The sequence below is a fragment of the Papio anubis genome, chromosome 18 (assembly GCF_008728515.1).
Source record: "Papio anubis isolate 15944 chromosome 18, Panubis1.0, whole genome shotgun sequence".
NCBI lineage: Eukaryota > Metazoa > Chordata > Mammalia > Primates > Cercopithecidae > Papio > Papio anubis.
In genome coordinates, this window is record NC_044993.1 from 20,626,847 (window position 1) to 20,651,517 (window position 24,671).

At 49.5% G+C, this 24,671-nt stretch overlaps 3 protein-coding genes across 7 annotated transcripts in view; 2 read left to right on the forward strand and 1 right to left on the reverse strand.

Annotated features, from left to right (window-relative positions):
- The first annotated feature begins 10 nt into the window (after positions 1-10).
- DERPC (DERPC proline and glycine rich nuclear protein) lies at positions 11-14,286 on the forward strand. Of its 4 annotated transcripts, XM_031658146.1 has the most exons (5): positions 11-117; positions 10,817-10,875; positions 11,139-11,256; positions 11,659-12,201; positions 13,777-14,286. In XM_031658146.1, exons 4-5 carry the CDS (start codon positions 11,880-11,882, stop codon positions 13,851-13,853), a joined length of 399 nt encoding a protein of 132 aa, XP_031514006.1. In that variant the 5' UTR covers positions 11-117; positions 10,817-10,875; positions 11,139-11,256; positions 11,659-11,879; the 3' UTR covers positions 13,854-14,286. The 4 variants fall into 4 exon arrangements, with proteins under 4 accessions (XP_031514006.1, XP_031514008.1, XP_017808990.2 ...); XM_031658148.1 differs by lacking the exon at positions 11,139-11,256 and having other exon boundaries at positions 13-117; XM_031658145.1 differs by having other exon boundaries at positions 31-117; positions 11,659-14,286.
- Positions 15-14,286, forward strand: CHTF8 (chromosome transmission fidelity factor 8). Of its 2 annotated transcripts, XR_641614.4 has the most exons (5): positions 15-117; positions 10,817-10,875; positions 11,139-11,256; positions 11,659-12,201; positions 13,777-14,286. XR_641614.4 is itself a non-coding variant. In XM_003917098.5 (4 exons), exons 2-4 carry the CDS (start codon positions 10,853-10,855, stop codon positions 11,881-11,883), a joined length of 366 nt encoding a protein of 121 aa, XP_003917147.1. In that variant the 5' UTR covers positions 15-117; positions 10,817-10,852; the 3' UTR covers positions 11,884-14,286. The 2 variants fall into 2 exon arrangements, 1 of the variants encoding a protein (XP_003917147.1); XM_003917098.5 differs by having other exon boundaries at positions 11,659-14,286.
- Positions 14,287-14,630: 344 nt separating this feature from the next.
- Positions 14,631-24,671, reverse strand: part of HAS3 (hyaluronan synthase 3) — a 33,641-nt gene continuing 23,600 nt past the window's right edge. The window contains exons 4-6 of the mRNA XM_021932101.2: positions 22,859-23,494; positions 18,734-18,835; positions 14,631-17,936 (exon numbers count right to left, since the gene is read on the reverse strand). Coding sequence (XP_021787793.2) covers positions 17,013-17,936; positions 18,734-18,835; positions 22,859-23,494 — 1,662 coding nt within the window. The 3' untranslated portion in view covers positions 14,631-17,012. The remainder of the gene's footprint in view (positions 17,937-18,733; positions 18,836-22,858; positions 23,495-24,671) is intronic.

Below are 24,671 nucleotides of genomic sequence, written 5' to 3' on the forward strand. Positions count from 1 at the left end.
CTCCTGGCGCATAGTCGGAAGTGCGCAGGCAGTGCTCGCGGCGGCGGCGACGGCGGCGGGAGGTTCGGTTGTCGCCCGTTGGCCGCGCGGCGCCGCGCTCGGCGGCCGCCATTGCAGGTCAGGCCGCGGGCGGGGGGTATGGGAGGCCGCGGGGAGCGAGGGCCGAGCAGGGGATGGGGGCGAGGGCGCGAGGGAGCGGGAAGCTAGGGAGCCGGGGCCGGGCGGGGCGCGCGGCTCGGAGAGAAGAATGGCGAGCCGAGGGGCGGGGAGCTCGGGCGGGGGAGGGGTGGCTGGGAAGGGGGGGGGTGGCGGGAGGGCGGCGCGGAGATGGGGGCGAGCCCGGAGGGGCCCCCGGGGTGGGAGGGCCGGGAGTTTGGGGGAAGGGAGCGGTGTGGAGACGGGAGGCGGAGGGAAGGAAGGGAGCGAGCGGGGAGGAGCGTGAGAAGGGCGGAAAGGGTGGCCGAGCGCGGGCGGAGGACGGAGAAGGGGGCGGCGCGGGCCGGAACCTCGAGGTACGTGCGGGAAGGGGTTCTTCCCGGGTTTGAGAGGGAGCCCAGCCCGCTATGCTTGCGGGAGCGGAGTAGAACTGGAACCTAGGAAGTAGCGGGAATAGCAGAAAGGGGAGTTCGGGGTGGGGAGAAGGACCGTGAGGTTTTGTTCTAGGGAACATTTGTAATCGTGGAGTAGGGAGGCTTCTGGGAGAGGTAATTGGAAGGGTGGTTGGAGAGTCATTCCAGGTTCTTTTGTGGGTGGGAAGCCGTAGAGATGAGTGGGATGGGGTCCTGGAGGGGCGGAGTACTTGAGAACCGGGAACAATTTGGAGAACGAGGGTGGTAGAGAAAGGACGTTTAAAGAGTAATCTTTGGGAGGAGGGTGAACGGTTTAGAAGACCACTCCGGTGGGTGGCGTGGAGGAAGGCGGTTTAAAGAATAGTTTCCCTGGGAGGCAGGAAAAGGGGTTAAAACAGCTTGTAATTTAGAGGGGGGTGGAGAAGAGGGGGGAAGCGGATTGAGAAGTCCCAGAAAGTGGGTGGGACTAGAAATAGGAAGTGTTTGTAGCTCTAGCAGAAAGGGTGGGAGGGGGCCGAGAGGGAGTGGGTGGAGAAGATGGGGGTGGGTGGGAGGAAGAGGATAGAGGGAGACTCCACGCCGGGCTGGAAAGGAAAGAGTTTGGGGGAATACAAGGGGCCGTAGCATTAAGAGGAGGACAGGCTAAGATGGGGCTGCAGAGTAGCAGAAGATGGAGAAAACTGCAGTAACTCAGATCGACTGAAGCCATCTTTTCCACCCATTGCTACAAATACCAGTAATTGATTCCCTCCAACGTGGGAATCCTAAAATGTGATGGGAAGTATCACGTGTATGCATAGCATCCACATAAGTTTTTGAACACACTCTTCACTAATGTAAAGTTTGGAAGCATTCAATTCCACCAACCCTCCATAAGCCCCCTTTTGGAGGGGAGCAAGCTTCTCATTTGGAAACAGGATTTTAGACTTAGTGACATAAGCCTTTCAAGAGACAAGATCCCCTTCAAAAGTATAGACCTGTCCCCTTCAGTCACAAAACCACGATAACACTATAAATAAAAATCATCTGTGTTCAGTTGTATGTAAAACGTTCAGAGTTGTTCACTTGGTGGAAAGGCACATACATAGTCATTGGATTAGAGAAATTACCTTCCAGAACTTAATCCCTGAAGCAGTTTGGTGAACCACAACTGCCGAGTGTGAATTCTTCTACTGTTATGAAGACTTGATTTTATTCTGATGACCTGCTGCTTTCGTAGAATGCTTTAGTCCATTATAAACATTAATATGCTAATACAGTAGTATTAAGACATTCTATTGGATGAATACTAAGAAAATGCCACCTTCCTCTGGGAAATCAATAGCTTGACCCTGAAGGTTTACCGAGTGTTAGACAATGTGCTAAAAGCTTTACATTCATTACTTGTTCTTGCAACAGCCTTTCGAAATAGGCGTTTGTGCTCAATTTATTGTTAGGAAAACCTGTGAGGTTAAACTACCCACTGTCACATACGGGATAGGTGACAAAATCACAGAATCCAGGTCTGTATGACAAGTGAATGCTTCACTATATCCCTAAACAAAGTATCCACCCTGGGATCAAAAAACAAAAGCTCAATAAATGCCAACTGTTGGCTTAGCAAAAAATATAAAATTGTGAGAATATTTACACTCAAAGAATTAAGTGATTTCACCCCAGTTTAGAAAAGAATGTTTAAGGGTTGAGAATTTAAAGCCTTGGTTTCCTGTCTTAAAAAGTACAAAATGAAACAATTTCTAAAATATTGTTTAGCTTTATTAAAATTTAGTTATTTGTATTGAGGTTAAATCATTGAGTCAAAGCCTCTTTTTTTGCTATAAGCCATATGTTCGGTTTAATTGGGTACACACTTTCTTTTGCCACATTTTATTTTGAAGGATTATGAGGATCATTGCTCAGGCTGTTCTGTTCTCTGTAAGACAGTAATCTTAACAATTTAATATTTAACAATTCAGAGACCAGAGGATAAGAATTAAATTTTGTGGAAGATTAAAATGAATACTTGACAAAGAATGTCCTCTATTCACTTACTTTCACACTCGGGAGCAGAGGTGTAGGGTAAAGCTTTGTGTTCTAGAGGTGGCATTGAGTAGTTTTTTCTAAAAGTTTCAAAAACTGAAACATCTCAATTGGCTATGATAAAAAGCAAGCTTCTTGTTTGTTTTTAACTGCCTGCCCCACAGATACAATAGTTACTTGGGTGGCTAGTTGCAGCGTCTTTCCATAGGTTACTTATTTGCCATTTTGTAAGAGATGCTGTGAGAACGAGGCTAATATTTGTAAAGTAAGGGAAGTTCTCACACAGAGGTGCTTTACAAGAGGGGACTATGTGAGAACTGCAAGAGGGGCAAGATTGTGGAGGGGTTAGGGTTCATATCCCAGCTCTCCACCTAAGTAGCTGTGTGACCAGTTAACATTTAGCTTCTCTAAGCCTGTTTCCTCATTTATGAAATGGGAGTGAGAAGACCATGCTAAAAATCATAGGGTGTTAGGGTGAAATAAGAGGATCTAGATAAGTGTTTGAACAAAGCTAGCTATATGAGAAATGAAGCTTTTTGTATTATAAAAATAATGTTCTGCCTGGACTTTTATTTCTTTTTTTTTTTTTTTTTGAGACGGAGCCTGTGTTGCCCAGGCTGGAGTGCAGTGGCATGATATCCGCTTACTGCAGCCGCCACCTCCTGGGTTCACGCCATTCTCCTGCCTCATCCTCCCGAGTAGCTGGGACTATAGGCACCTGCCACCACATGTGGCTAATTTTTTGTATTTTTAGTGGAGACGGGGTTTCACTGTGTTAGCCAGGATGGTCTCGATCTCCTGACCTCGTGATCCAACCACCTCGGCCTCCCAGAGTGCTGGGATTACAGGCGTGAGCCACCGCACCCAGCCTCTGCCTGGACTTTTCTTAAGAAATCGTGGTGGTGCTTTGATTTACCAGTTTTTTTTGTTTTGTTTTAGTTTGTTTGTTTTTTGAGATGGAATCTTGCTTTGTCGCCCAGGCTGGAGTGCAGTGGCGCAGTCTCGGCTCACTGTAACTGCCGTCTCCCGGGTTCAAGTGATTCTTCTGCCTCAGCCTCCGGAGTAGCTGGGATTACAGGTGCATGCCACCACGCCTGACTAATTTTTGTATTTTTCGTAGAGATGGGGTTTCACCATGTTGATCGGGCTGATTTCGGACTCCCAAAGTGCTGGGATTATAGGCATGAGCCACCGCGCCCGGCAGGTTTTTTATAATAGTAGTTACTAACTTCAAAAGAGAGAAGCCAAATGCTGGTTAAATAAGGTATATCCCAGAGTGGTCTGATGACAGCCAAAGCTTTTTGGTTTGGGGTAGGATTCCCATTGTGGGTCTGGATTGATTCTTTGAATGCTGGTGCCTTTTTAAGGGGAAAAAAGTTTCCTTTACTGAGATAGTCATTTGACTAACAGGAATACAGAATTTATGTATTGTTTAGTTCATTTAGCTGTGTGAAGGCCCGTAAAGATCAAGAAGAAAACTTTCCCCCCTCATGAGAATGGGGACAGGATATATAATTTATTGCAGGGAGAGTTGGTTTTCTTTATACCTTTTTATCTCTTCAAGGCTACACATGAGTTGTGGCCTGTGAGACTGATACCACACTGTAATATAATGAATTTAAATCTTTTTGAAAAGTGATATCACAGAAGTCTCTCCCCGGCTCTGCAGTTAACCTTGTCAACCTGGAATTACTGTTCTTAATGAAAGACATGTCAGTCCTAGCCAAATCTGGGATTGAACTCTGCTCCTAAGAGAGAGTTGGCTGGGCGCAGTGGCTAACGCCTGTAATCCCAGCACTTTGGGAGGCCGAGGCGGGTGGATCATGAGGTCGGGAGTTCAAGACCAGTCTGACCTTTATGGTGAAACCCCATCTCTACTAGAAATACAAAAATTAGTAGGGCGTGGTGACAGGTGCCTGTAATCCCAGCTACCCGGGAGGCTGAGGCAAGAGTATCGCTTGAACCTGGGCAGCAGAGGTTGCAGTGAGCCAAGATCGTGCCACTACACTCCTGCTTGGGTGACAGAGTGAGGCTCTATCTCAAGAAAAGAGAGAAAGTTGACCGGGCATGGTGGCTCACACCTGTAATCCCAACACTTTGGGAGGCCAAGGTGGGCAGATCACTTGAGGTCAGGAGTTCAAGACCAGCCTGGCCAACATGGTGAAACCCTGTCTCTACTAAAAATACAAAAATAAGCTGGGTGTGGTGGCGGGCACCCGTAGTCCCAGCTACTTGGGAGGCTGAGGCAGGAGAATCACTTAAACCTGGGAGGCAGAGGTTGCAATGAGCTGAGATCAAGCAACTGCACTCCAACCTGGGCAACAGAGGGAGATTCCGTCTCACAAAAAAAAAAAGGAAAAAAAAGTTACTGGGAGAGTTCTTCCACTGACTCCCTTTTAGTTTCTTGACATCATGTATAGTGTATTCATCAAACTGTGCCTTCAAATGCTCTTGATAGAGCTGCAATTTCTAAACAAGCCACATCTTAGAACAAACAACGAGAAATTGCTCTAGTTGTTTCAGTGTTGCTGGAATGAATTGAGACTGAAGACTTAGACATATTCTTATACAGATAATTTCCATTGTTATGCTTGTTATTTCTAATAGGGATTTATTTGTATTATACTTCTTCCCCACCTCTTTTTCCTACTCTGTCTACTCCCAAGGGGATGAGGGCACACTGGGTTGCAGGTTCTCATATGCTTTTTTTTTTTTTTTTTTTTTTTTTTGAGACGGAGTTTCTCTCTTTGTTGCCCAGGCTGGAGGGCAGTGGCGTGATCTTGGCTCAGTGCAACCTCTGCCTCCCAGGTTCAAGCAATTTTCCTGTCTCAGCCTCCTGAGTAGCTGGGACTACAAGCGCCCACTACCACGCCTGGCTAATTTTTGTATTTTTAGTAGAGATGGGGTTTCACAATGTTGGCCTCAAATTCCTGACCTCCGGTGATCCGCCCGCTTCGGCCTCCCAAAGTGCTGGGATCATAGGCATGAGCCACCGCGCCCAGCCTCATGCTGTTTAATCAATTCCACACTGAATGAAGTACATGCTCCTTGCCACCTCCATCAGGTGTGTGCTCAGGGAAGTACTCAGGTATCCCTACCTACTGTGCCCTACAAACAGTTGCTTAGAGTAGAATCTGAAGGAGCAAGAAAAGAAATCATGGAATTCAGGTGTTACAGGATATTTTAAAGTGCTAAAGTAGAATTTTAAAATTCATAAAATTTAATGAATTTAAAAATTCCTCTACATTCCTGACTAGTACATTCCTGACCAGTAAATACTACATTCCTGACTAGTAAATACTAGTATTACAAATACTAGTCAATGTACTACATTCCTGACTAGTAAATACACCCATGTGTGTATAAATTACCTAACTGTAGCCAGAGCAGTCCGTGAGTTCTTGTGAACTAAACTCTTAGAAGCTGGGCTCGAACTTCATTTCTACATACATCTGCAGCATCCCAGTAGTTCTAGGATAAGACAAGTTTTTACCAGCCTGACTGAGTATGGCGCTAAGATGCTGAGGCCTATGGGCCACAGAACTATTTGCAGGAGCATTGCTAGATGTCTGGTAATGCCATAGAAGTACACAGGCAGAGCCTCCTACATCAGTGTATAAAGGTGTGCAGTCTTATTGAGGCACGGGGGATTGGTATGCAAGTAACAGCTGTGCCATCCCAGCAACAGTGGTTTTCCACACCGTTGTTGTGATTTCCTCTTCTAACAGGAGACTGTCCAGGAAATGGAGAATGCACTGAAAATATTTCTGCATTTTTCTCAAGCACATGGTCAACAGTGCTTGACGATTGATTTTGGTTGTCAGGAAGTAGGCTCTGTCTCCTTCCCCGCCTTGATCTTCCTGGAATATACTGTGTACCTATGTGAACACCTTATCGCTTTTCTAAAACCACCTGTGTTTTACTGTCACTTGTACCCATCCAGGAAAATATACTCCATCATCATCAAAAGCACATTTGCAAGAACCCTTCTCTGTCTGTCGGCATTATTGAGCCTTTTTTGATTTGTGGCTAAAATATACCATTCCTTAAGTTATAGTCAAAATGATGGATCAAAAGGCTGATTTTCTTATCTCACTGTCTTAAAAAAAACAGCCCGTCTCAGTAGAGCTTGGAGTCTTTAAACCACGTTAGCATGTATTTGGTCTTTGCAGTAGTTTAATAGGACATAATCTAGGTGTCATAGTCATAAAGTGACTTGTTCTTGACTACGCAATAAAGAGCTCCACACTTGCAGGAGAGCTGAATTTAGGCCTTCTGATTTTAAACTTTATCCTTCTTCAAGAAACCTTATAAAAGGATTTTAAAAGTGCTTTTAGTTCTGTTGACAGTAGTGGTGGGGCCTCTTTGGGAAATGTTTGGGTTCTGAGCTTGTGTATTACCCCTTTTCCAGTGGTCCCACAACCTGTGCTGGTGCAGAAGGTCTGACTCAATTCAAGGATGCTCTCCTGAATCTGTATTGACCTTCTGACCAGCTCTTGCGTGTACTTGATGCCTGCCTGATGCCTTGATTCCTTTTTGTTCTCATTAATACTTTCTTTTCCTTTGGGAAGGCAGAGTTGTGTAGTGATTATGAGTGTAATAGTCAGACATGGCACAGATTTCTACTCTATCACATAGCAGCTGTGTGTGTCCAACATATAAGCAAGTGACTTAATCTCTGTATGCCTCAGTAGCCTCATCTCCAAAATAGGAATAAATACCTATATCATAGACTTGTTATGATGGTTGAATGAGAAACCACCAATATATGTGCACAGTAAAAATTCCACAGTAAAAATTCAAAACATGTTAGCTGCTACTTATATTTGAATTTAAAAAGTCTAGTGAGTTGGCCGGGCGCAGTGGCTCACACCTGTAATCCCAGCACTTTTGGAGGGCAAGGCGGGTGGATCACCTGAGGTCAGGAGTTTGAGACCAGCCTGACCAACATGGAGTAACCCTGTCTCTATTAAAAATACAAAATTAGCCAGGCATGGTGGCACATGCCTATAATCCCAGCTGCTCAGGAGGCTGAGGCATGAAAATTGCTTGAACCCAGGAGGTGGAGGTGGTGGTGAGCTGACATCATGCCATTGCGCTCCAGCCTGGGCAACAGGAGTGAAACTTCCTCTCAAAAAAAGTCTAGTGAGTTGACCAATTTCATGTTGCCAGTGTTTGGTGCTCTAGGAGTAGAGTCATGCTATAAGGCTGGAGATCCAAAAGGAAGATTAACATACTAGTAAAGAAATCTCAAGCTTGCACAGTGTCTCACGCCTGTAATCCCACCACTTTGGGAGGCTGAGGTGGGAGGATCCCCGGAGCTTAGGAGTTTGGAACCAACCAGGGCAACATAGTAAGACCCCCGTCTCAAAGAAATCTGCTGGGCACGGTGGCTTGCTCCTGCAATCCCAGTACTTTGGAAGGCTGAGACGGCTGGATCACCTCAGGTCAGAAGTTCGAGACCAGCCTGGCCCACATGGCAAAACTCCCGTCTCTACTAAAAATACAGAAATTAGCCCGGCATGGTGGCACGTGCCTGTAATCCCAGGTACTCAGGAGGCTGAGGCAGAAGAATCACTTGAACCTAGAAGGTGGAGGTTGTGGTGAGCCAAGATCATGCCACTGCGCTCTAGCCTGGGCGACAGAGTGAGACTCCATCTCAAAAAGAAAAAAAATCTGCTTAACATTTTAATTGGGTGTTTGCTAAGCTTGAGCACAATTTTAATACCTATTAACTTTCCATACTACAGTTGGTAAACATTGAACTAATAACCTTCCACTAAACTCCATATATACATTGACAGTACTTAGCCAGAAGCTGTAGTTTTGTCCCCTCTCCCATCAACCCCCGATGAATCTATCCTTCGCAGAAAGTGAAGCCAATTGTCTTTAGGCAAAAATGTCCAGTTCTTGTAAAGTACTCCAAATTTGCCACCAGGTGGTGCTGCTGTTGTATATAATGAAAGCATATATATACATTTTTTTTCTTTGAGACAGTTGCTTTCTTGCCCAGGCTGGAGTGCAGTGGTGTGATCTCAGCTGACTGCAACCTCCATCTCCCAGGTTCTAGTGATTCTCATGCCTCAGCCTCCCAAGTAGGTGGGACTGCAGGCATGCACCACCACACCCAGCTAATTTTTTGTGTTTTTGGTAGAGCAGGATTTCACCATGTTGACCAGGCTGGTCTGAAACTCCTGTTCTCAGGTGATCCGCTCACCTCAGCCTCCCAAAGTGCTGGGATTGCAGGCGTGAGCTACTGCTCCCAGCCAAAGTCAGTTATCTAAGTATCAGGATATTTTCATATCTAAGTGAAAGGTGGTCAACGCTTTTGATAAGAATCACATCAGAAATCAGCTTACCATTCACTAAAGATGTTTGGAGGACTTTTTCAGTTCCCTTGGCTTTATTTATTTATTTTTTGAGACAGTCTCACTCTGTTGCCCAGGGTAGAGTGCAGTGGAGCAATCTTGGCTCACTGTAACCTTTGCCTTCCAGAGTTCAAGCGATTCTCTTACCTCAACCTGCCGAATAGTTGGGATTATGGGCACCTGCCGCCACACCCGGCTAATTTTTGTATTTTTGGTAGAGACGGGGTTTCACCATGTTGGCCAGGCTGGTCTCAAACTCCTGACAGTAAGTGACCCAACTGCCTCAGCCTCCCAAAGTGCTGAGATTACAGGCCTGAGACACTGCACCTGGCCCCGTTGGCTTTATTTTTAAAGAGAGACCCCTTGAACCTTGAAAACCAAGGAGGTAGACTTGAAGCTTGTATCATTACCAAAGAAAAAAGTAAAATCTTAAGAAACTCTATAGGCTTTTTAAAGAAACATGCAGAGTAGGAAATAGACTACCCTAGGCTGGGTACAGTGGCTCATACCTGTAATCCGAACACTTTGAGAAGCTGAGGTAGGAGGATCACTTAAGCCCAGGAAGTAAAGGCTTCAGTGAGCTGTGATCTTGCCACTGCACTCCATCCTGAGCAACAGAGTGAGACCCTGTCTCAAAAGAAGAAGAAAAGAGGTCGGGCGCGGTGGCTGAAGCCTATAATCCCAGCACTTTTAAGAGGCTAAAGCGGGCGGATCGTGCAGTCAGGAGATCAAGGCTGGGTGTGGTGGCTTACACCTGTAATCCTAGCACTTTGGGAGGCTGAGGTGGGTGGATCACCTGAGGTCAGGAGTTTGAGACCAGCCTGGCTAAGATGGTGAAACCCCATCTCTACTAAAAATACAAAAATGAGGTGTGGTGGTTCACACCTGTAATCCTAACACTGGGAGACCAAAGTGGGTGGATCACCTGAGGTCAGGAGTTTGAGACCAGCCTGGCCAACATGGTGAAACCCCATCTCTACTAAAAATAATTAGCCAGGCATGGGGGTTGTATACCTTAATCCCAGCTGCTCGGGAGGCTGAAGCACGAGAATCGCTTGAACCCGGGAGGTGGAGGTTGCAGTGACCTGAGTTCACGCCTCTGCACTCCAGCCTGGGTGACAGAGCGAGACTCCCTCTCAAAAAAAAAAAATTAGCTGGGTGTGGTGGCGGGCGCCTGTAATCCCAGCTACTCGGGAGGCTGAGGCAGGAGGAATGCTTGAATCCGGGAAGCAGAGTTTGCAGTGAGCCGAGATTGCGCCACTGCACTCCAGATCTGGTGACAAAGCGAGACTTGGTCTCAAAAAAAAAAAAGAAAAAAGAAAATCCTTGAGAAAGGCACGTTAGCATAGTGAGCAAGAGTATGGTCTTTGCAGTGTTATGTCTTAGGTTCATATCATCATTGCTTTAGTAGCTATGTGATCTTGATTACTTTTGCACATACAGTTGACCATTGGTGATCTTAAGCAACCTTGTATGTACGATATTGGTAAAAGAACACTTCCCACTTATGGCATTGTTAGAGGAACAAGATAAAATGTGTCTAAAGCACTTAGAAAATTACTTAGCACACAGTAAGTAATATTAGTTGTTGGCCAGGCATGGTGGCTGACGCCTGTAATCCCAGCACTTTGGGAGGCCGAGGCGGGTGAATCACAAGGTCAGGAGTTCGAGACCAGCCTGCCCAACATGGTGAAACCCCATCTCTACTAAAAATACAAAAATTTAGCTGGCCATAGTGGCAGGTGCCTGTATTCCCAGCTACTCGGGAGGCTGAGGCAGGAGAATCTATTGAACCCGGGAGGTGGAGGTTGCATTAGTTGTCATTATTATCCTAAATCTCTTTTTCTTTTTTCTGTACAGCTTGTTTTCACTTGCTTTTTTAAAGACAGAAGGCTCATGGTGCAAATTGTTGTTTCCAGGTGAGTACATTTTGAGATTTTAAAATTTGGCTTGAAATGATGAGGGCTATAGAGGTGTGGTGTGTGTCTGGAAGAATCAGGGTCCTTAGGTGCATCTTGCACAAATCCTTGCCTTCTGATCTCTAGTTCAGTGCCTAGCACTGCCCAATTTCCCAAGAACTTGACCCAACGAAGAGGTCCTTTGGGCCTCGAATGGTGGTGTGAGGACACTATTTATCCTTCACCCCTCAAAAATATTGTAACCGCCAGCCCTTTGCTTGCAGTGCGAGGGCTGGAGGCCTGGCAGAATGGGTGCTGATGGAGCTACAGGGGGAGATCGAGGCTCGCTACAGCACTGGATTAGCTGGAAACCTCCTGGGAGACCTACATTACACCACTGAGGTGAGGGGGCTTTTCTTTCCCTGCCTAATGCCTCAGGAAAGCAAGCTACACCGAGGTGGTGCTCCCAGGACCCAGAGTGAGGACTGCCTCAGGTTTGTTATTCAAGGTCTAGCTAATCTGCGATGCTCTCTGCTTGTTCTCCCCCTACCTCTGCAGTAGCAGGGAAATTTAATTTTGGGGAATCTGGAAAGCTCACATTTCTGAAAGTGGAAATTATCTTATGTGGGGCTAGAAAGTAAAAATGGCACATGGGTGGGTGGTCCAGTGTGGCTGCTCCACAATGGCAGAGCCAAACCAGGGAGTGGAGGTGCCAGCAGAGCCTGCCAGGAGCAGCTTTAGGAGGCGCCTGAGTGTCATGGCCTTGCCCCGAACCTCAGGAATCTCGTTCTTGTTCTGCCGAAGGGAACCCCTGTGCTGATCGTGGGCCATCACATCCTGTATGGGAAAATCATCCACCTGGAGAAACCTTTCGCAGTCCTTGTGAAACACACTCCTGGGGATCAGGACTGTGATGAGCTTGGCCGCGAGATTGGCACCCGGTACCTGGTGACAGCACTCATCAAAGACAAGATCCTTTTCAAAACCCGCCCCAAGCCCATTATCACCAACGTCCCCAAGAAAGTATGAAAGAACCTCGGATTTTCCCTAGAGAGCGGCCAACTCCTTGGACTCGTGCTCCGCTGCCACCTCGAGGACGGCTCGACAGTTCCCTGGGACCACAGGGGGGTCCTGTTCTCAACACAGGCCACCCATTGGGTGTGAACTCGGATCCCTTCCTTATGGCGGCTGGTTCTCTTGGTGGAAATCTGGCCCCATTTCCAAGGAACCCATCTCCTTTTCCAGCTTCGTCAGGCTCGTTGGCTTCAAATCCGGCACCTTTCCCAGCTGGTGCTCGTGACCCAAGTATGGCTTCTTTTCCAAGAGGGATGAATCCCACTGGCACAGGTGCAGTTTCTTTCCCAAGGCCTGGTGGCCTCTTGGGGCCAGGCCCAGGCCCCACCCTAAACCCTAGGACAGGGGCTCTGCCAGGCCCAGGGCCTCTGTCTAACCCCAGGTTAGGGGGTCTCCCAGGACCAGGTCCTATGTCCAACCCAAGGGCAGGTGGTCTCCTAGGAGCAGGTCCTGACCCCAGAAGTGGTGGTCCCATAGGCCCTGGATCTGGACCTAACCTGAGAGCAGGTGTTCTGTTGACCTCTGGGAATGGTCCTCCCAATCCTAGGCCAGTTGGCCTGGGCCCAGGACCAAACCCCAATCTGAGATCAGGCTTTTTAGGGACAAACCCTGCTCCCAGGTCAGGTGTGTTTCCAGGCCCAGGCCTTGGGCCCAACCCAAGACCAAGTGGCCTGGGCCCGGGCCCTAATCTAGATGCCAGAGCAGGTGGCCTCTTGGGCACAGGATCTGGTCTTAACTTAAGAATGGCTGGACCTCAAGGCCTCGATCTTGCCCCCATTCTAAGAGCAGCAGGTCTTTTAGGAGCAAATTCAGCTTCTTTCTCACAGGCTTCTGGAAACATGGGCACAAGCCCATCCTCCATGGCAAGAGTACCTGGGCCCATGGGCCCAAACTCAGGTCCTGGCTCTCGGGGAATTGGCCTTCCAGGGCCAAATCCATCTCCCATGTCAAGGGCTCCTGGCCCCATAGGCCCTAATTCAGCTCATTTCTCAAGGCCAGGTGGCCCCATGGGGGTAAATGCCAATTCCTTTCCCAGGGGAGCAGGTTCATCTGCCTTTTCTCAGTCTTCTGGCACATTGGCATCAAACCCAGCTACCTTCCAAAGGTCTGCTGGCCTCCAGGGCTCAAATCCAACCATTTTCCCAAGAGCCTCTGGGCCACTTGGCCCCAACCCAGCTAACTTCCCAAGGGCCGCTGGCCTGCAGGGTCCAAGTCCAACTACCCTCCCAAGGTCTACTGGCCCATTAGGCCCTGGTCAAGTTACTTTCCCCAGGCCAGCTGCTGGGCATTTGGGCCCTTCTCCAGTTGGCCCTGTGGGTATCAACCCGGCTCCTTTCGCAAGGCCAACTGGGACCCTCGGTCTCAACCCAGCTTCCTTTCCAAGGATGAATGGCCCTGCAGGCAAGAGTTTCGTCCCATTTCCTAGAGTGGGGAGCCTCCCTGGCACAAACACAGCTGCTTTCCCCAGACCAGGGGGTCCAATGGCTACAATGTACCCAAATGGAATGTTACCCCCTTAAACACCGTTTTCCCTCCAGGACCACCTTGGTTTCTAGGCACTGTGGTTCTCGGCAGGGGCTGTCTTAGGTAAAAGGGTAGTTGTGGAGCTACAGTCTGAAGAACATAGCTGGGGCTCAAGTTCAAATGAGCCATCTTTTTCCTCTGCGTTTTTCTTGACTGAAGGTGAGATGTTATTTGTGGCATGTGAACTGTGGCAGGTGGGAATAATCCTGGCCTTGAGAGAAAGGATCTCCAGCCTCCCAGAAGCCTGCTGTGCTTTCGTCCCACAGCTTTCTGCCCATTGTTTCTTACTAGTTTCTTGAATTGTTCTTGTGGACTTTTCCTCAGGGATACATTGGCCTGCAGGTCCCAGTTCACATGTAGTCCCCTGCTCACCATTGGAGAATCAGCTCACTGCTCTCTAGAAACGTGGCGTTGGTGAACGAACCATGCTTCCGTAGCTCTGAACTGGGCAGCTTGGACCTGGTCATCCTCTACTGCCATACCTTTCGCTGGGGGCTTGAACACAGAACAGGGAGATGGACAACCACTTCAAAGACCTACTGAATGCAGTTTCAGCTTGACTGACTGGGCCTGCAGCTCCCTTCTCCTGGGACTTAGAGGTGGCCAGATTTAAGGCTCCTCTACTCATCCAACTCCCTCTTCACTGGTACTTCCAATCAAAGAACCTCAAAATTTAAACTGATGTGGATGGGGGAATATGGGAATTGGGGTGGGGGTGGGGGATGAAGGGAAGAAATCACTGTGCTTTGTTCAGCCTGGTGTGCAAGGATGGTTGGTGGTTTTCCTGCATTGTATCTTTTCTTACTGTTTCTTTAATAAATGGGATGAGAGGGCTGCTGGGGTCACTGTGTTTTGTTACCTGTTTCTTAGGGAAGGAAGTTTGCTTTTCATTGTTTCAGCTTGGCTACAGTCTTTCTTACATCATGTTGGTTAAAATGCTTATGCTTCAAGAGGAAGCAAGCTTTGGTTTTTAGCCTTAGCAAGGGCCCATTCATCTGCCAGTTATTTCACCAAAGACCCTCTACACTAAAAGTTAAGCCCCCATGGTGTAGTTACCAGGATGGACCTTGTCCAGGTCTTGAGTCACACCTGACTAAACTTTGTATTTTAAGTCCCTCTTTGGGAACTGGAATAAAGAGCTAGCTTTCATTAAGTACAAAGAAGTAGTAGTTCCGAGATAACCAGCATATGTGAGAATCTTTATTTTGACAAATAAGTGCAGTATAAAAAACTTGACCTGAAAATTTAAAAAAAAAAAAAAAAAGCAGGTAAAAATAAATATGTTTACAAATTATTGTAGAAACAATACAAAAGAGGATTAGAATTCTCAATGAGGAAAAACCAAAATGCGTCCAATTGTATAAAGGCTCTTCCCTTGCAAGAAACGGGGATAAAGCTGAAGACCCAGTTTGGTTTTGCTGCTGAAAAATGTACAAAATAACTTAGAAAAACCAGTCGAGGTCAAACGTTGTGAGCCCACTACCTGTACCTGCCTATTTTTGATTTGAGGAAAGTTGATGACCACAGTGCAAGGCAGAGCTGATGGTAGGACAGCCAGGAGAGCCTGACATCCCACATTAATCTTCAAGTAAATGCTGAAGAAAAACAAGCCCTTAGCGAAGTCTGAACTCTGCACTTGGCTGACCGGATTTCCTCCATTCTCATGCTCAAAATAGTTTACTTCTTGGCCAGCAGAACGATTGCCTGGATCAGCTGCCTTAGCAAATACCTGCTGCCTTCCAGCCTTCATGGGTTGGGTCTGATGTCAACCAGCAGTCTTACCAGAAACTCGAGGTCTGTGTGATGTGGCAACTGTTAGCTACACCTGGAAACCCTTGAGTTCATAGGAGATGAAGGAAAGCACCAGGGTTTGCCCATCTGTGGCTCAGAGCACATCTTGTGTCTTTGTAGGAAGCACCTGGGTACACTTAAGGCTTGCCCTCTCGTCTGCTGTCCACCTCAGTGCTGGTTCTGCACGGGTTAGCTGGCCTCTAAGAAAGGACATTTGGAGGGCAAGCCAGCAACCCCTAAGTCAAAGGCTTAGTCAGGATCCCAGGTTTAAACTCCAACACCAAGAACAGCCTGGATTGCAAGTCACTAGAAAATGGCTTCCCTCATTCCCCAAAAGCAGCAGAGGGAAAACAGCCAAAAACAGCCTCAGGAAGCATGAGAGAAAGCAACCTTAGGATGTAGGAACCAGTTTCATCTCCTAGTTTGGTTTCTGGAAAGAAGCAAGCAAATGCAGTGACTGTCACAACTGGGCTGTAAGAATTGCCTGGAGAAGCCACTGAGGAGAATGGATGTTCTCAAAGATAACCATTTTGGATTTGAGAGTTCACTTTGGGAACACCGAAAAGCTTTCCATTAGAGATGATTGTCAAGAACAGTAGCCTGAAAGTCACACATGCTAACCCGGCTGCCAAGAAATCTGTCCAAGCAGCTCCAAGATTGTAGCCAATTTGATCAGAGGCTCCTCATAGTTCCCATATGTGCTGAGAACACGCTTGCCTCCTGCTGAGGGTTCTATAAGAGCCCAGGCTCCACCCCAGTTGCCACCTTGAAAAACTTACCCATGATGATGAGGGTAGAAGAGGTGACTGCAGTGATACCTCAAAAAATATGCCTTCAGAGAAAGTGAAGTGAGGAGTGTGTCTTAGCCTCAGATCAGAGCTGAATTTGAGAGGAATTCAGGAGTATACAGGTTAAAATACCCAAGACTTCACTTCTTTTCTGAACATGTTGAGGCTTAATCTTTTTATCTCCCCAGCAGAGATCACAGACAAGCTAAGAACCCATCTAGACGTCTGAGCAATTTCCAGGTGGAACACCCAAGGCCTCTGTATAGCTTATGGCCTCCTTTAGCACCACCACAATCTCTTTGTTCCTCCTGGCACTTTCCTTTTTAATGTACACTTTTAAAAGCAGTTCAGTGCTAACTCCCTGCTGGTTTGGCGCATCCCTGGAATGTTGATGTGGAGTGGGATATGTCACATAAAGCACCATTCCTGGACCCTGTTTTCTGATGCCCAAGGATCAGGCTTCTGGGCCTTGTATCTCAGGCGCAATCTTATTGCATTGATGACTACTTAGGGGTGGGGTGGGGGTGACATACACTAACCGGCCCAGCTCGCTCAGTAGAAATTCTCCTGCCACCTCTGGTTGTGTTCACATGGGCTGGGAGAACCTCTTTCCACAGGCGGCCATCACTCAGGTACCTATCACAAGTTGCCACTGAATGGGACTTACTTGCTTTAGCGCACTTCTGAGTGCCCTCTGGAGCCCAGGGGGAGACTACTGCCTATGTGCAGATGCAAGCAGACAGGCAATCTGAAAACATAGAATCCCCTGCAGCCCTGCACCTGGGGGGATCAGTGTTGCCCCCTCTAAACAGAGCTGCCAGGCCATACTACATCACCATTCTTTGCATTTTAGATTTGTCCTTTGGACCATTAAGAGACTCAAACACAGCACTCCCTCCTCCCTCCCACCCCGTCTTTTCTCTTCCATTCCCCTTCCCTCCCTTACCCATTGCACTTTACCCGCTCTGCTTGGGGGCCATGTCACACCTCAGCAAAAGCCAAGCTATACTGCTCCGGCTTCTTCCCACATCGCCGGGCGATGATGGCCAGATACAGCATGAGGAGGGCCACCCAGTAGCAGCCGTACAGGATAGCCCCAGAGACAAGGAAGGCTAGCTCCGTCTCACTGAACAGGTCCTGGCAATAAGCTGTGTAGGCTAGCCCTCCCAGGAGAACTGCCACCCAGATGGACACAGGGATGAGGCCGATGAAGTTCACCACAATGGTTTTTCGGCCAGAGGTGCCCCAGCCAGACTTGTTGATGGTAGCAATGGCAAAGATCTTGGCCGGCAGAAGGCTGGACATATAGAGGAGGGAGTAGAGGGACATGAAGATCATCTCTGCATTGCCCCGAAGGAAGCAGGCATAGGTGGCCTTGATAATGCCCACCAGCTGCACCGTCAGCAGGAAGAGGAGAATGTTCCAGATGCGGCCCCGGTAGAAAAGCTGTATGACCGTGGCGATGAGGAAGAAGGGGAAGAAACCTGTGACCACTGACTCGTAGGTCATCCAGAGGTGGTGCTTATGGAACCACAGAGAGTTGTAGAGCCACTCCCGGAAGTAAGACTTGCTCCAGCGGGTTTGCTGGTTGAGCCACCGGAGGTACTTAGTGGGGGTCTCTGTGAGGCACTTGGAGCGCGCAGTATACTTAGTTCGGTAGCCAAGGCTCAGGACTCGGTTGGTGAGGTGCCGGTCATCCCCGAAGCTGCACTTGCTGCCTAGGAACTTCTGATGGTACCAGTCCTCCAGGAACTGCTGGAGGAGGCTGTTGCGGTACATGCCCAAGGGCCCGCTAATACACTGCACGCAGCCAAAGTAGGACTGGCAGGCCCGCTCCACGTTGAAGGCCATCCAGTACCGCACGCTGCTCAGGAAGGAAATCCATGAGTCGTACTTGTTGAGGATCTGCAAGGGAATAGAGATGCTGGGCCTCCTCACCTAAGGATGCACGCCCGGAGGACAGACATCAGAGACCACGAGGCCTCCTTACCATGGCTTCTGTGCCCACTGCGCAGATTCCTAGCCATCGGTTCCTTTGGAGCTGGTAAACCTGAGGCTTAGAGGAGCTAACCACTTGCAATCACTGTCCCAAGCACCAGCTCTACCTCCCTACTGTGTCATCTCATCTGCAGAGATTTTCTCCACTAAGCGGCTCTAGCAGTCAAAGCCACCTTCAGTCTCAGGAGGCAGCCTGTGGTGGTGGCAGAGAAGGGGGCTTGGGAAGAATGCAAGACACCACCACAGCCACCTGTTGTGAGCTTTCTGTGGCTGGAAAGTAACTAGGGGACCTGGGAGGCTGCTTCAGTATCTCTGGCAGATTGGGCTCCTTATTCTTACCATATTGACCAGAGCTCTTCAGCCTATCCCCTAAGAGCAAGGGCTTCTCAAGGATCTGACTTGGGAGCTACTTGCTGCATCACCAGCCAAAAAGGAAGTACCTTCTAGGATGTACGGCCTCAAAATACTGTGCCCCTTCTGCAGTATAGACTCTTCTCCATACCTGTAAAGTGACTGCCCCTCATGTGGAAGAAGAGCAAGAAAGGGGTTGGGCAGCGAGGGAGGTGAGCCCTTTGGTGTCAGTGAAAATGCCAGGAAAGAACCTCCCCACAAATACTAGAAAGTACCCATTTCCCAGGAGGCACACCCAGCTGGATTAGGAAAGAGTCCAGACCCTCCCCCAGATAGCCCTGGTCTCATCTTACTTGGACATCTCCCCCGACTCCCCCTACTTGGGGATCCTCCTCCAGGACTCGAAGCATCTCGATGGTGCAGGCTGGATCCAGCACAGTGTCAGAGTCGCACACCTGCAGAGGGAGTGCGCCGTCAGCCCATTCTGACCTCAGGCCTGCACACCCACCCCCTACCCCACTGCCAGGCTGCTCAATGCCTGAGAGACATAACCCCTTCTCACGTGACTCACTTCCAGCCTCTAGCTAAGAGATCTGCGCTACCAGAAGGTGCCAGAGGTAAAATGAAAGTAAAAGTGTTCAGCTACCAGACTTGACAGCCACTAGGCTGAGAGGGAGAAACCCTGAAGACGGTAGGTGCCAGGCCTGGAAAGGAGACATGCTTAGCACTGGATGCAAAAGATTGCTCAGGGGTCATTTGGCAGAAGGGAAACATGTCACTGAAATCAGATGACAGGCACAGTAGGGTAGCCCAGGACTAACAGGCTACATATGGCCTTAAGTGACCCCACAGAGTTAACCCCAGGGGTCCCCGCGTCAGCCTCTGACCCCTTGGACAACCTGCAGCCCAGTGGTGGTTACCAGACTACCTACTTACAGGCACCTCCATGAGACCACTAGCAAGGCTGCTGGCCTCTGCACCCTCAACAGACTCCCTTGGCCGAGCCTCTCAGACCAGGGCACGGTATGGCTGAGGGCTCCCCCTGGAAGCTGCTCTGAATAGGCATGGAAGCTGCAGCAGCTGCCTCCAGGCAGACCCCAGGGCCAACTCTGCCCAGCTCTTAGGAGGCTTATGGCCTGATTCTAACAGGTGGTCCCATATGAGTTGAACCCAGGCCACTAGTTGCCCTAGTGGCTGACTCCTTTTCTGTTTTCTAAAAAATTACTGAAGTGGTACAAAGAATCCAGTAAGCATTGGCCAGAAGAACTGGTTTACAGACCTGATTCGCTCTGTGGTCACTGTTAGGAGAGCAACGAAGAAATCCACAGATAAACCAAAACCCTGTTCTGCAGAAGCCTAAAATCCTTGTAATAAAATTACTGAGTAAGATTCCTGCAGGAAAGGAGGCTGCTTTTGACACCACAACCACACCCGGCTTTCTCTATGTTGGAGGACAGGGTGGCGAGATAAGCAGTAGAAGGCTAAGGGGGAATCAGAACAGCCTTGGCACCAGGCTGAGTCCCTCATACGTGCTTCTTCCCACCTCCCCACCAGGCACATCCTTACATCCTGGTCCGTGCCTGGGAAGGGCCCAGGAAGCCTCAGGCCAGACTCACAGAGCCTCCTCCACTTACAGGCCAAGACTCCCAGGGCTGCTGCTGTTCTCACTGCTCCTCCCTGCCCCTGCGCTAGCCCATTCTTTATATGCTGCTTTGCTTCCTTCAGTCCTGGGAGGTCTTTCTAACTGAGCAAGGTTAGGGGAAGAAGAGCTCTCGTGCTGCCTGGGCTTCCCCACTGGCTGGGGCAGAGTTCTGCCTCAGAGAGAGAGATACCTCCCCAGCAGGCGGTTAGAAAACAGGCTGAGATCCAGCAAGCACTCACTAGCTCTGGCCCAAGGCAACCTTATGCAGTGATCCTAGGGCCGTAAAGATACAGCTCAGGTGCGTGAGCCTGTTTGCTGATCTCCCGCAACCCAGATGGCCAGGAAAGGGAGATGGGGTGGATTGGGTGCAGGTTAGATCCTATGCTTGAAGGGAATAGATGACAAAGTCACTGTGGCTTGAGCCTGTGCCAGGTCTCAAGGGCTCTCCCCTAAGCATTTGGGTCCCCAGGAAAGTTTCATAAGGTCCCACGACCCCAAGTGAACTGCAGTCAAACACCCTGCTAGGCTCTCCTCACTCACTCCATGACTGAGGAGGTCCTGGGCCTAGGAAGCCAGAAAAAGATAAACTTATCAACCCTCACGCAGAGACAACTGTCAAAAAAGCCAGACACGCAATCTGAGTGAGCTAATTTTAGGTGGGTACACCAGAGAAAACTTAAATAGTATTAGAGGACTCAAAATGCTGTCACTCAACTGAGTTGGTACACAGGTGGGCTGGCAGGACAGCCACTGTGCCTTCAAGCACTGAGGAAGTGATGGGCAGCACCCTACTCTGGCAGGCGTGGAGAAAGAGAACAGAGTCAGGAAGAGAGACAGCGTGGATGCCATCAAGAATCCTGGCTTAGGCCGGGCACGGTGGCTCATGCCTGTAATCCCAGAACTTTGGGAGGCTGAGGCAGACTGGTCAGCTGAGGTCAGGAGTTCAAGACCAGCCTGACCAACATGGAGAAACTCTGTCTCTACTAAAAGTACAAAAAGTAGCTGGGTGTCGTGGTGCACGCCTATAATCCCAGCTTCTCTACTCGGGAGGCTGAGGCAGGAGAATCACTTAAACTTGGGAGGCGGAGGTTGCAGTGAGCCAAGATCATGCCACCGCACTCCAGCCTGGGCGACAGAGTGAAACTGTGTCTCAAAAAAAAAAAAAAATCCGGGCCTAGAAATCCAGGGTCCCAGGGTTTCTACTTTGTACTAATTACTTTTCAACCCTTGAGTGTTTTTAAATTTGAAGATGGAAACCATATCAACCTAGTACAATTTTCCAGGCTTATGTCAATGATTGCTTTGACCAAAGCTGGGTAGGGTTTAATCAGGGTCCCGGCCCTGCTGATGCTCCTACAGAATGAAGCTGGTCATTCACACCTGTGTCTCTCACCTCCCAGGCATGACTTTGACACTAGGAAGAATGGGACTTTTTGGCCATAACTAGAATATTTTGAGTGTTTTTGAGGATGGTTTCTTTTGCTCTTCACCACGCTTTCTTATGAAGAGGTTCAGCTCCACATTGCCACTGCTGAAGCAGTGCTACATCACGGGTAAGAGCAGACATGAGACAGACAGCCTGGGCACAAATCCCGGCTCTGCACCCTACTAGCTGTGGGACATTAGGCAAGTTACTTAGCTTCTCTGTGCTTTACTTTCACCTTCTGTGGGTGGAGAATAATAGTACTTATTCCCTGGGAGTGTTATGAGTATTAAAAGAGCTAACATGGAGTTGGGCACAGTGGCATATGTACCTGTAGTCACGGCTACTAGGGAGGATGAGGTGGGAGGACTGCCCAAAGCCAGGATTTCGAGGCTATAGTGCATATTGATCATGCCTTCAGCTATTGCACTCCAGCCTGGGCAACATAGTGAGACCCTTTGTCTTTAAAAAATAATAAGGCCAGGCGCGGTGGCTCACGCCGGTAATCCCAGCATTTGGGAGGCCGAAGCAGGCAGATCAAAAGGTCAGGAGTTCAAGACCAGCCTGGCCAATATGGAGAAACCCCGTCTCTACTAAAAATACAAAAAACGTAGCTGGGCTTGGTGGCGAATGCCTGTAATCCCAGCTACTCAGGAAGCTGAGGCAGGGGAATTGCTTGAACCTGAAGGCAGAGCTTGCAGTGAGCGGAGATCACACCACTGCACTCCAGCCTGGGCGACAGAGTGAAACTCCATCTCACATAAAATAAAAAACGTCATGAAGTACCTACAGTTGTGCCTGATAGCAAGTGACTGCTCTATACCCATTTGCTATTATTATCGGGACAGCAGTTAAGAGATGTGCCCAAAATCACAGAGCTATGTAACAGCAAACGAAGATTCCACCCAGGTCTTTTGGACCCTGGGACCGCTGTTCAGAACCATTATGCCTTGTTGCCTCCTTTTTTTTTTTTTTTTTTTTTTTTTTTTTTTTTTGAGACGGAGTCTTGCTCTGTCGCCCAGGCTGGAGTGCAGTGGCCGGATCTCAGCTCACTGCAAGCTCCGCCTCCCAGGTTCAGGCCATTCTCCTGCTTGAGCCTCCCAAGTAGCTGGGACTACAGGTGCCCACCACCACGCCTGGCTAATTTTTTGTATTTTTAGTAGAGACGGGGTTTCACCTTGTTAGCCAGGATGCTCTCAATCTCCTGACATCATGATCCGCCTGCCTCGGCCTCCCAAAGTGTTAGGATTACAGCCATGCCACCGCGCCCAGCCGCCTTGTTGCCTTCTTAAGTGCACGGGGTGTGTGCACAACCCAAGGGACCTAGACCAGACCTCAGATTCCTGGCGGAGAGTTTGCCAGGCTGTCCAGACACGTCCCCATGTACACACGCTTCTAGGGAGGCGTCCTTACCTGAATGTAGTCCACCGAATCACCGAGGGCCTTGAAGGCCGTGTACATGACCTCGCGCTTGCCTCCCCACTTCTGCATGATGCACGAGAAGGTGCTGGCCCGCACCACATCCCGCACACGGTCCATGCCCTCCTGCAGGCTGGCCTCCGTCTCACCCTCGCCCGCCTCATGGAAGTTGCTGCGCCACACAAAGAAACCGGCCTGCTCAGTGCCGCCCAGCACCTCATGGAAGATGTCCAGCATGTAGGCGTCCTCCTGGCGGTTGCCGTCCACCACCATGACCACCTTGAGGTCAGGAAAGGAGATGCGCTGGGCCGAGCGCAGGCACTTGCGCAGGTAGTCAGGGTCCTCCTGGTATGCGGCAATGCACAGTGCCACCGAGCCCCGCCGCCGGGAGGGCAGCTTCAGGGCCTGGCCGGCCCGCCGCATGCGCCGGTGCTCCAGGAAGGCAAACAGGCTCTGAATGAGCAGGTGCAGGCCCAGGATGGCGCCGTACAGGCCAAAGGACAGGTAGTGCTTTTCTGTGTGGATGAACTGGTAGCCTGTCACATAGGCGGCCAGGATGCCACCCAGCACTGCCAGGGCAAACAGGCTGGTGCCCACCACACGCAGGGCTGTCGTCAGCTGCACCGGCATCTGCCGAGAGAAGGCAGGAGATGGAGGGTCAGGCAGGAGGCAGCATTTCCAGTCCGTGGGAGCAGGGGCGTTCTCTGTTACTAGTGGACATGACCCACTAATCAAAACCGTCACCGTTACCGCCTACTGAGCGTAAGACTTGGTAGACTCAAGCCAGACTACTGGGGTTCAGATCCCAGCTCTGCCACTTGCTCTCTGTGCCCCCTTAGTCATGTCCTCTGTAAAATGTGGGTTGCAGGACTAACCTCAAGGCATCTTTGAGGGTTAAATATACAAAGCCCTTAGTGTAGCACTGGGATAGACAAGCCAAGGCCCAGAGGGTCACGTGACACCTGCTGGTGGGTAGCATACTGGGCTCTACCTGGCCCAAAGCGCTGAAGAGGTAAGCTTTAAGAGGGTGAGCCTGAGGCAGCTCTGGGCACCTGAAGGCCAGGGAGGTAGCCAGTGGCCTAAAAGCTTCCCCCTGCCCTGCACCCACTCCTGGAGGGGATATTCACCAGTATAGCACAGCCACAAAAGATCCAAGAAAAAAGTGCAGGAGGAAAAGAAACAGCAAACAAAGGGGCATTGGGGAAAAAGCAGCAGCTTCCCTTTCTCAAGACAGTTATTAGAGAAACTTTCCCTGTCCTCCACTTTCTCACCTTTTACTTGAGAGGCAGGAAAGAAAGGGAAAGCAGGGGGAGAGGCAGATCAGGAAATGCGAGCTGAGGAGTAGACAGCCTCCTAGAGCCCAGGGCTGAAGAGCGCAAGGGGAACTGCAGCCACCACTGCAGCAGCCTCCACAGTGGCTGCCTGGGCATCCCATCCGCTTGGTCCTAGTGCCCGTGTAGCATGCATCTCTGTGCATGTCCCCCTGCCCAGCCACTCCTGGAAACAGTGTCCGGTTTCCATTTGCAACTAAGTCAGGGCTCCTAACATCTGCCCTGTTGGAAACAGCTGTATTTTATAAGAAGAGCCCAGGACTTGGCACCAGAGAATTGGGTTTAAGACAGCATGTCTGCCTCCTGGTTGCCTGACCTTGCCCCAGTTCTCTGAGACTTGGTCTCCCCATAGCACAATGGGAGTTCTAATGGATTCCTGCCTCATGTCTCAGGTAAGTCATTTCCCCAAAAATGGAAACACTTCCGGCCCGAAGAGCTACCCTAGTGGCGAGGCTGACTGGTTTCCTCCAGAGCAG